The sequence below is a fragment of the Ranitomeya variabilis genome, chromosome 7, assembly GCF_051348905.1.
Source record: "Ranitomeya variabilis isolate aRanVar5 chromosome 7, aRanVar5.hap1, whole genome shotgun sequence".
Taxonomy (NCBI): Eukaryota; Metazoa; Chordata; class Amphibia; order Anura; family Dendrobatidae; genus Ranitomeya; species Ranitomeya variabilis.
The window spans coordinates 215,535,252-215,546,239 of NC_135238.1; the positions used below are offsets into that span (position 1 = coordinate 215,535,252).

The 10,988-nt window shown below is 43.8% G+C and overlaps 1 protein-coding gene across 1 annotated transcript; it reads right to left on the reverse strand.

The window, feature by feature from the left end:
• Nucleotides 1–1,282: 1,282 nt before the first annotated feature.
• Nucleotides 1,283–9,911, reverse strand: DAPL1 (death associated protein like 1). The gene is made up of 4 exons (XM_077272897.1): nucleotides 9,754–9,911; nucleotides 5,668–5,764; nucleotides 3,765–3,825; nucleotides 1,283–1,499 (listed from the first exon to the last, which is right to left on the reverse strand). Exons 1-4 carry the CDS (start codon nucleotides 9,809–9,811, stop codon nucleotides 1,380–1,382), a joined length of 336 nt encoding a protein of 111 aa, XP_077129012.1. The 5' UTR covers nucleotides 9,812–9,911; the 3' UTR covers nucleotides 1,283–1,379.
• Nucleotides 9,912–10,988: the final 1,077 nt, after the last annotated feature.

The window sequence follows — 10,988 nt, forward strand, 5'->3', positions numbered from 1 at the left end:
TGCCATCTCAAGACCCTCATAAGCAGATATGTTTGAGGGATTAGCTCTCCCTCTAGTGGTCACTCCCTGTCATTACAGTCTCTGAACAACGCAATTTACGACAGTGCCTCAGTCACCACCATGAGATGAGGTTTACATCAGTGTTCAGAATTCTGTTATTCTTGTCCATATTAGGAACAGAATTCTGGAGTTTACAGCACAGCCCGATCGGCTATAGGACAAACTGCACTTGGGGTGCAGGAAAAAAAAAAAAAAAAAAATTACATATATTTTTTTTTTAAATGCAAAATATATTATTTATAAATAATAAAATTGCCCCCCCCCCTGCCTTTTCTGGGGTGGCTGGGGGGAGATGTTTTTAGCCGGGGGGGGGGGGGGGAGGGGTCCTATGACCATGGACCCTCTCTAGGATATTAATATCTGCCCTCAGTCACTGGCTTTACCACTCTGGTGGAGAAAATTGCGCGGGAGCCCACGCCAATTTTTGCCGTGATTTAACCCTTTATTATACAAGCTACAGCGCCCAAGTTTTGCACATACACCTTACTAACAGTAGTGTGGAATAAGCAAAAAAAAAAAAAAAAGGGATATGAGCTGGTTTACTGTATGTAAACCATGTCTCATATCCTGTCGGGTTTGTGAACGAGAAAGAAAAAGCCGGCAATTTCTAGCGCTGAATTAAATATAAATACTAAAATAAATAAATATATATACATACACTGTATATATGTTTTAACGAACATTTGAGCACATAAATCCATTAGATGTTGGTTTGCAAGCCTGCGAGAAAATCTCGCAATACGGATGCCATACGGAGGATGCCATGCGCAAAATACACTGCCACACCCTGCCTACGGATGACATACGTATCACTATTTTGGGAACATTTCTGCGTATTATGGCCGTAAAAAACGGACCGTATTTTCATACGCTGAGTGTGACGCCGGCCTAAGAGAGAATAATGATATTTTGACAATTAATCCAACAATCCCTTTAAGTAAGTCAGTTTTCAGATTTTCACCATTATATGTGATGCCAGACTGACATTTTTACCGCATACTTACCAATTTCAGCACTCACTCCTCTGCTGGGGGGATAAAGATTCAGAGCTCCAGGCTCTATAGCGCCATCACTCCTCTTCCTCCCTCAGTCATATGATTCTTGACAGTTTGAACTGGACAGAAAGTGGCATTCTGTAGACGGACATGTACTGTACTGCAGCCCCCCAGCAGTAAAGCTTTAGTTTGGATCATCAAGTGAATGACTGGAGAAGACAATAAAATAACCTAAGTGCTCTTGTTTTTTAATAACCGGTACAAAATTATATTTATACAAAGATTGGACCCCCCGTTAGTGGACCGTCCGCAGGAAGGTGGCCTCTAACATCTGCGTGGCTGCTGGATAATTAGCTGTTTTTTGGGAAGGATGAGCTTTTCCACGGTGGGTCTGGGCTTCTGGTGAGCAAGTTGTGCCGCTTCTGCAGGAAATTCGTGGCTGAGCTGCAGGGACAAAAACAAACAAAAAAAACGACACTATAAACGCCCTTCACCAACTTGTAATTGTTGCATTGTAAAGTCCTATTTGGAGGCATTACAGATTTCAAAAAATGGATGGGATGGGGGGGGGGGGGGGGCGTGTGTGCAAATTTTTTTTGTCTTTATCAGGTTTTCCCTATGGTTTTCGGTGGTGATTTGACAGGGGTGGGGCAGAACATGCAGGAATGAAGGCACTTAATTAGAATACAACTGCCTACTCTACTCTCCCCACCCTCACCGTGTCAGCCACACAGTCCCCCCATAATACCAGCCTCAGTGCACAGTGTCTATTCCTTGCATGGGTGCAGGAAGATGGAAGATACATGGGAACAGTCACAATGGGCGCTCACATGCATCTCCTAAGACCCACATACTGTAGTGTTCAAGGTTCAGGACAGGTAAAAGAATCCCAACGACCGCCTCGTCCTTCTGACACACTGACCAGAGAGCAATCTGGGCAGCCACTTACAATATCGGAGCACAGACAAAAAAAAAATAAAATAAAATATTTGCCTTAAAGTTTAAGGTGGCAACCCCCACCCAATTAAAAAAAAAAAAAAAAAAAAAATTGATTGTGTGTCACCGAATACAGTACGTGTCCCCATTTTCAAACTACGCTTACCCTACTTTCAGCCACTCCTTTATATATGCCCATATAGAAGTATTGCTCCTAGTGAACCCCATTACAGTCCCTAGTGATCCTCACCAACACTAGGATGCCCCCATATCCTTGCTCCTCTGTGACTGAGCTTGTCTCTGCTGTTGAATACGTGACCTGGGGTCCCTCAGCCTCTACCCAGACAGAATGAATCCAGGATCTGACGGTTCCCTGCACCACCCCCCGTACTAAACTGCACTGGTGTCCTGACGACGTACATACAGGTGAAGTCAGGACATACCCCAGACCTTCTGTTCTGTGACAGCCCCCCAAATTCAGGACAGTTGGGAGGCATGGATACGTGGTGCTCACCCCCCATTCTGTCTGCAGAGAAATTCACCCAATATAAAGTCTTTATTTCTGAGAGCACCTATTATGAGGTGAGGAGAGATCCTGTAAGCATCCAGTTAGTCGGCGAGAAACACATCGTAGACCAGGCCTCAGAGACCAAGATGCGCTGATAAGTGAAGAGACTGATTTTTAGTCATTTTCCTGTGGGACTTCAGTCCTCATTATTGGTTTTTCCAGCACCGGAGGAGGGCAGCTGCTCCACGGATATAGACGTCAGCGCAGAGTTTGCCTGATCTTCATTCTATCAGATCTCCTCACAATGAGGAGATGCCGACATCAGAGCAAATCCAATCTTCTGTGAGTGACAATATAATCTGTCCACCATAGCAGAAGCGCTGATTGCTGCAGTACCAGGTGCCTCTGCTACATACACGGCTGGGTAGTGTATATCTCTCCATAAACTCATCAGAAAATGGCCCATTGTTTAAGTCAGGCTTTAATGTTAAAGATGACCTGACACCAGTGTGAGCATGTTAGACTGGTCCCATCATTGATTAGTCACTGCGGAGCTGAGCAAAACATTTAATTATAACTTCTCACCTCCATTGTGGAGATAGAGACTTGTCAAGTTTAGAGCAGACTTTTGCCAACACTAAAGGGGCAATTCCCCCGCATGACATTGCCCAATCATAAGAAGGAAGGGTCATGCGGGGGGGGGGGGGGGGGGAGAAATTAATTTTTTTAATTACACACACGCCTTGACCAAAACATGCCCTTAGAGAGTGACAGAACGGGCCTTCATCTTCTAGACATTTAACGATAGACAGCAATTCTCTCCTCCAATCTGACCACTGGCAGTTACTGTGTACAGCAGAGCCGTGTGTCACTACAGACAAAGCTGCAAGAGTCGTTAGTAATGGCACATAGTTGTAGCTCTGCTTTAATCTACACAATAGATGCTAGCAGTGAGATCTTAATATTCTATAAGGGCACTTTTTTTATCCCCTCCCCACAACCCTGGGGGTGCAAGATGACAACCCCCAGACAAGCATCTCTGCCAACACCCCCTTGGTACATAAATTAGGACCCAATATCTCTTGCTTCCACAAATACCACTCCTGTAGACAGGAGATATCTGACTAAACAAGGAAGGTGAGATGTTGAGCAGTTTCTGGAAAATAGGCCAAGTTATCCCCCCGTCCAATCACATTTGTGGTATTGGATGAGGCAGATTCATTGTGAAACAGACAGACTTGTAGAAAGTGTAAGCAGACACCGACCTTCTCTAGAGCTCCAGGAAGAAGATTCATGGTTTGCACCTTCGGCAGGTTCACCACAGAGCTGTCAGAGGAAGGAGAGAAGACATGGTGTAAGAGTTTAGAGCAGCTTTCCTCCATCTAATGAGGATCAGTGAGGTGTAACATGTCACCATGCAGTCATGACACGAACCCATGCGGAACGGGACAGAATGTGCAGAACTTCTCCTGCATTTGGCCAATATAACACAAGAACTTTTGTGACATTCTCAGAACGGTCAGTGGCTCCGCAGACACGATGCCTTCCAAGGCGAGCAAGAAAATTACTTCTGCTCAGCTTTTATGTAAAGAATTATTATAATATGGAATAGTAGTTTGCACCCTGCTGAGGACCTTCACCTTCTGGTGCCTTCACCCAAGCACCAAGATGTAACAAGGGGTCCGGGACGATGCCACATAGATCAGTAGTGCACATGACAAGTTGTCATAAGCGGCACTTGTAAGTTTCCATACGGTACCGTCCCATGTTGCACAATGGTGCAGAGTTTCTACTATAGAGACATGGGCGGGGGAACGCTGTCCAAACGCAAGGCATTTCTCCAAGCTTCATGGGAAGACATGTCATTTGTATGGAATGGCTTTTAGTTTTTTTTAACTTCGGTCTGTACTTTGGCACATGGATTTGATCTTTGTTTCATTCAATGGTGTGCTGATCTCCTATGGTTCAGAATGGCCGTATTTCATGGTCTATATATGGACTGCAATGACCAAACTGTCCATGGGTCTCCTAACCTAAACTTGCAAGTTCGGGTCAAGAGGCCCATAGTCCGGATATTGCAGTCCATATACAGACTGAAATATGCCCATCTAAACTGACATTACTGGAATGACGACCCTATAAAATCACGTGCCCAAGACAACCGGAACCAAGGTCAAGATCTAACTCTGGACGAAATGTTAATTTAAGCCTCATTCACATACGAGAATAATGGACCAATAAATAAATCTCCACTTATTCCAACAGTCTGAGAATTGGACTGCAGCTAAATGGCTTCCAAGTGCTGTCTATTCCCACACACATTCCTGATTTTGACCCAGCCCTCAGATCCAAGATCAGTCGTGTCCTAGAGCAGTGGTCCCCAACTTTTCTGACCTTAAGAGCCGCATTCAGTTCCTGTCCCACCTCACAATAATGACAACCAAAGCCACCATTATGGTTATAATGATAACCAAAGTTTTCCACACAAGTCACCCTGAAGCAGTATACCAATATTCAGGGATTCCCACCAAACCCCATTTAGCATTCTCCCATCAGTCACATCCAGCTTCAAGTACCTCCTTTGACCGGTAGTATCATCCTGTCTCCAGCGTACCATACTTAAATTGTCTCTATTCTCCCAAGACCAGTAGATGTGTACCCAGATCTGCTCTTCTCTGCTGGGCTACTCACAAAATTCACCATTTTCAGATGTGCTCTTTATACCAGTTTACTAAATCTGGAGTTAATGCACCAAGCTGGCAGACAGCCGAGAGCCACGTGGCTCCCAGGCTACAGGTTGGACACCCCTGTCCTAGAGACTGAGTGGACCACTTGATTTGCGGAAAAAGTCGTAGACATAATAATGAAATCATTAACATAAGTAAGGAGTGATCCAAGAAAGATGCACATAGAACTCGTACGGAAAAAACGTGAACCCTCAACGAGGCCTTAGTCTTCAGACCCAAGACGTGATGTTTTTCTTTTTATCTTTTGGTATTATTTGGTGCACTGCTTAACAAAAAAAAAAAAAAAAAAACACACTTTTTTTTAATTGCTTCTTTTCGAGCAAAAAGTGCCAGAGTCCATTAAGCGTTAAATAAGATATACCGGTACACACACTTATGCTGTACGAGCCTTCATTCACAGTACCGCTGCGTAACTCCATACCTTAGTTTTTCAGGTGCAGTTCTCTTTGCATTTTTTTCTGGTGTAACATTTTCTTCATTTCCTTGTTTTTTGGAGACTCGCATTCCTCCAGCTTTAACTGTAAAAGAGAAAAACAATGTAAAGAACCAAAAAAAAAAAAAAAAAAAAGAAAAAAAGAAAAAAAAGGATATGGAAACCGCTTTATCTAGGCGGCATGGCTTGTTTGTTCCTCTCTTGCATAGACTAAGGTTATGTTCACATGGAGTAAATCCATTTTGGAAAATCTAGTGTGTATTTGCTCTGGAATTTATGGCAGATTATTGTGGTTCTGGCACAGACTGGCAGTTTTAAACTGTCTTAGGTTTACATATAGATTAGCCACATTTCCCTGTTAAATGTGGCTAATCTATGCAAACCTAAGACAGGGCCCTACGCGTGGGGTGCGACGATGCCGGATGTGTGCAATGAACACATCCGGCATCATTGCGTCACAGAAGGGGGCGGGGCTTAGCGCCGAGCGGGTTTGCCGCTCCGTCCAAAGCGCCGGCCATCCTGAACGTGGACACATACCCTAATTCTAAGAGGGTGTTTCAGCTTAAGAGGGTGTTTCAGACTAAGGCCATGTGCCCACGTTGCGGATTAGCCTAAATCATTTTATGTGCGGATTCTGCATCTCTTGGCAGAAAACGCAGGTGCAGATTCCTTGTTTGTTTTTTTTTTAGCCCTGCGGATTTCTATAATGGAATAGGTACAAAAACACTGCAGAACTGCAAAAAAGAAGTGACATGCTATTTTTAATCTGCAGCATTTCCGCACCATTAGCATAGCGTTTTGTTTTGTTTTTTTTCCAGTGATTTACCTTGTACTGTAAATCACTTGGTGATCTGCAGCGTTTCTGCACGGTAAAAAACGCTGCGGATCCGCAGGAAATCTGCAACGTGTGCACCCTACCCTCTTAGTGGAGTTACAACAATCGGACACCCAGCGATAGGTGGAAAGGTGATAACTTGTCTAGATGAGCAGGCTTGGACTGGCCCTCCGGGGGAACTGGTGAATTTCCTGGTGGGCCCCCACTTACTGAGATATGAATAATGGTGATGAGCAAACGTGCTCTGATAACACCTTATCTAGGCATGCTCGGGTGCTATCCGAGTGACTTTGGTGTGCGTAAATAATGTGTTCGAGTCCTCGCATGTTTTGCAGCTGTTCAACAGCTGCAACACACGCATGGATTGCCTGTTTGTTAGAAGAGCCACCTGACATGCAGGAGCATGGACTCGAACATATTAGTCGAGCAGGCCCAAGTCACTCGGATATAACCCGAGCATGCTCAGATAACATCTTATCCCGGAATGTTGGCTCATCACTGCATGTAACCTATTTGAGCAAATCGAGAGTGCAGAAACATTCAGGAGTTTTAGGGGCAGTTGTCAGTGCTACACATTACAGTGCCCAGTACAGCTGGTCCATGGAATTCAGAACGTTCTCATACTGTGAAACCTTGCATGAAAACAGCAGACTACAGGGAATTCCTGCTCAGTGGATTTGATGTTAATTGTTGAAGAGACAAGACGAAGACCCAGCTGTGAGAATGGTGCTCTCTCAAAGGAGAAAGGTACATAATGTTCAGAAACAATTTGTACGAAAAAAGTGGACGTGCAGTTTTATTTTTTTTTTTAGTGAAACCATTAATTGATTACCTCTTTACCCTTTTTTCTAACATTGTCTGAGACACATGTGTAGCCTTACAATGCTTGTGAATGGGATTCACTCAGCTGATAAAATCATAGTGACAGATGGCCACTAAACAGCTGCATGGAGCATCACTACGCAAGACGAGTGTGACAACTTGGTTAACGGTTAAAAAAAGATATATGGGTATGTGCACACGTTGAGGGGGGGGGGGGGGATTTCCTGCGGATCCGCAGTGTTTTTTTTTTTACAGTACAATGTGAATCAATGAGGAAAAAAAAAATCAAAAAATGCTGTGCTAATACAAAGAAGTAGCATGTCACATCTTTTTGCGGATCTGCAGTGTTTTTGTACCCATTCCATTATAGAAATCCGCAGGGGTTAAAAAAAAAAAAAAAAAAAAAAAAAAAATCTGCTCAAAATCCGCAGCAAATCTGCACCAAAAAAAAAAAAAAAACGCGCGACAAGTCCGCACCTGTGTTTTCTGCCAAGAGATGCAGAATTTTTTTTTTTTTTCCCCTTCAATTTTTGCAAGGTTGTTTCCACCAATCTCTCCCATCGGGAAACAATGTACAGTGAGTTATGTCAACGCTGCAGTTTTTTTTTTTTTTTTTTTTTTTTTTATTAACAACTTGGAACCAGAGGTTGACTCCAGGTCACCAATAGCTGCAACCTTAGAAGGAGGAGAGCCTTTTCAATGACTGTCCAATAATACGGAAAATCTGATGGTTCAGAACCTGTCCGGTCCCTTTTAGGCTGCATTCATTTATATCTTCAGTTTTAAAGCGGAAGCCTTAAACAGGTAAAGTTTTACTTTTATTCTACTTCCACAGATGTAGCAAATATTTTATATGTACCTGCCTGTAATCGGCTGGGCAAGGAGTTCAGCAAGCTGGAAAACCCCCAAGGCAAATGCTAGGATTTGTTTCAGCTTTGTGGTAGTATGCATGGGGTAGTGTGGTGCCACCTGCAGGTCATTTTTCCTTACTACAGGTTTATGAAAATTAATGTTTCAAGTGTACTTTGTGATCACATCGTGGATGTGTGGTTTGTTTGGCTATTTTCTTGCTGAAGGGGGCAAGTTTACCTTTCAAATGGTGTATCATTTGTGTGTGTGGGTGCAGTATGAACATAGATAAAAAGTAATCACCGAAAAAGTGTTTTGAAATAATATAGAAGGATTAACTAATTTAGTAAGAACCCCCAAAAAAGAAAAGTGCACAAAGTAATTTATTACACATTAAAGTACATAATCATCATTTGTGGAGCAAGTGCAAGAAGAGGTAGAAAGCCCCAAGACTTCCTCGTAGAGAAAGTTTATTTTTGTTATGCTTTGCTTACAGAGCACCATCTTATTCTGCAGCACTTTACAGACATCATCGCTGTCCCCATTGGGGCTCACAATATAAATCCCCTATCAGAATGTATTTGGAGTGTGAGAAAATCCACACAAACACGGGGAGAACATACAAACGTCTTGCAGATGTTGCCCTTGACAGGATTTGAACCCAGGACCCCAATGCTGCAGTGCAAACCACTGTTATAACCCGTATACCTATACTGAAATTGAAAGTGGAGCAAGAGATTTAAAAAAAAAAAAAAAAAAAAAAAAAGAAAGTTGGTGAGTTGCATGGCAAGTATGTCACGGGCAACCATCGAAAGTCAAACGTCTCCAAATGTGTTGTAAAAAATAAATGTCTCAAATGTCATACAAGACACCTGAACATGTAATATGAGAAAGGTCACCAGCGGCATAATTTTGTGGGACAACCAATTAGTTTGTGAACTGAAGCAAGGGAGAGAGCTGCGTCCATATTATGCAATATTGCTGCAGCCTCCTTCCCCCCCTAAATGCATATTTAGCAGCTCAGATAAACATGCGAGTTGGTACATGTATTACTACAAGGTTCAAGAGTGGGAGTAACTATTACAAACTTCTTACAAAAGAAGGAAAAGAAAAAAAAAAAATTTATCTAATGTATCCCCTCCCCCAATGGCAGCAGCTGGCACCTCCCATACGCACATCAGCACGTGTGGTCATTAAGTTTGCAAAAAAACAAAACCCCCACACATTATAGTAATCTTGTTGTTTTCAGTTCCACCAAGCAGCATGGACAGACGTGTCCCGGTGCAGAGTGCCAGGGTGCCACCGACACATTACTTTGCCTCGGCCGCAGTATTTGGATACATGACTAGTCTATGCCCGATGGAGAGACCTGTGTAGTCTCGAAAGCTGCAATTTGTCACCATCTTTTCAGTTAGCCATTAAAAGGTATCAACCACTGAGGACTCTCAATTCTAAACATCTGACTAGTAACAACAAACTGAACCTTTGCCAGAGTGATACAAATCCCAGCTGGGACACTACAAAACCCGAAATCTGTCCCATTTGCAAAGCCCGTGCCCCCCACTCACCTGCGGGAAGGTGACCTCCCTTTAATTCGGTGACCTGCACAGCCCCCTCTTTCGCCATACTCTCTGCACCCTGCTACTTCTCTGACACTTTGTTTTCTGCTCCCATACAGCTCAGCCCTGGGCTTTTATACAGGAAAAGGAGGAGCGGCGGGGGCCCGGGCTTTGTTCTCATTGTAATTGGGGATCAGCTGAGTCTTAAATCTTCACTTTAGTCTGATACAAAGTAACAGAGAGCATTAATCTGACAATGACAAGAGGGTAACACCACTTGGATACTTTCTGCAAGACTTTGCGGGGGATTTTGATGTTGGGAGCCCCCCTGAGTGGGGCCCTACGTGTTTTGCTCGACTGTAGAACGGACAAAATACAGGAAATAGGGGCGAGGTGATGCGGCTGCAGCAGGTGACTACAGGGCGACTGCGCGCGTCTTAGGGCTGCGTGTTATTATCGGGGTGTATGAGCAACAAAATTGATGCAGAATTTCCTGCAACTATCCCATTAATCTGAATATGGGCGATTACAGAAAGCGGAGCCCGTGCTGCTAAAATGACCCCCGCTCACGAGACGGATGGTCAGATGAAGACGTTTCTGCGGCCGACCCTTACGGTCCACTTTTTATGTACCATAATACTTTTTGCACAACACGACTCGTTTTGTTCATGTGCAGTAATAATCGATGCTGGTGAATTGCCAAAGAGGCTCCTGCACCCAGACAGAGCTGTAAATACACGGGCAGGAGGGTTTAAAATGGATTCAACAACTTTTTACCAAAATTAAGGAGACCCTTAAGCCCAGCTAAAAAAAAAAAAAAAAAAAAAAATTGGCTATAGACCAGAGGTGTCAAACTGCATTCCTCGAGGGCCGCCAACAGGTCATGTTTTCAGGATTTCCTTAGCATTCCACAAGGTGCTAGAATCATTCTGTGCAGGTGATTAAATTATCACCTGTGCAACACAAGGAAATCCTGAAAACATGACCTGTTGGCGGCCCTCGAGGAATGCAGTTTGACACCTCTGCTATAGACAACTTATACGTAGACACCACGACTGGTGCTCGGCTTTGGATCTCCCTCTGCTGCTGCTTCTTTTGGGAAAAAAAAATTGCGTCTGCAGTCACATCGGAAAGTCTGGACGGTGCCTTCCCGCATCTCCACTGACGCAGGATGCTCGGGCTGAGTATCACTCGCTACTCTGGGTTAAGCCGCATTCACACAGCCATGATTCATGGACTATGAG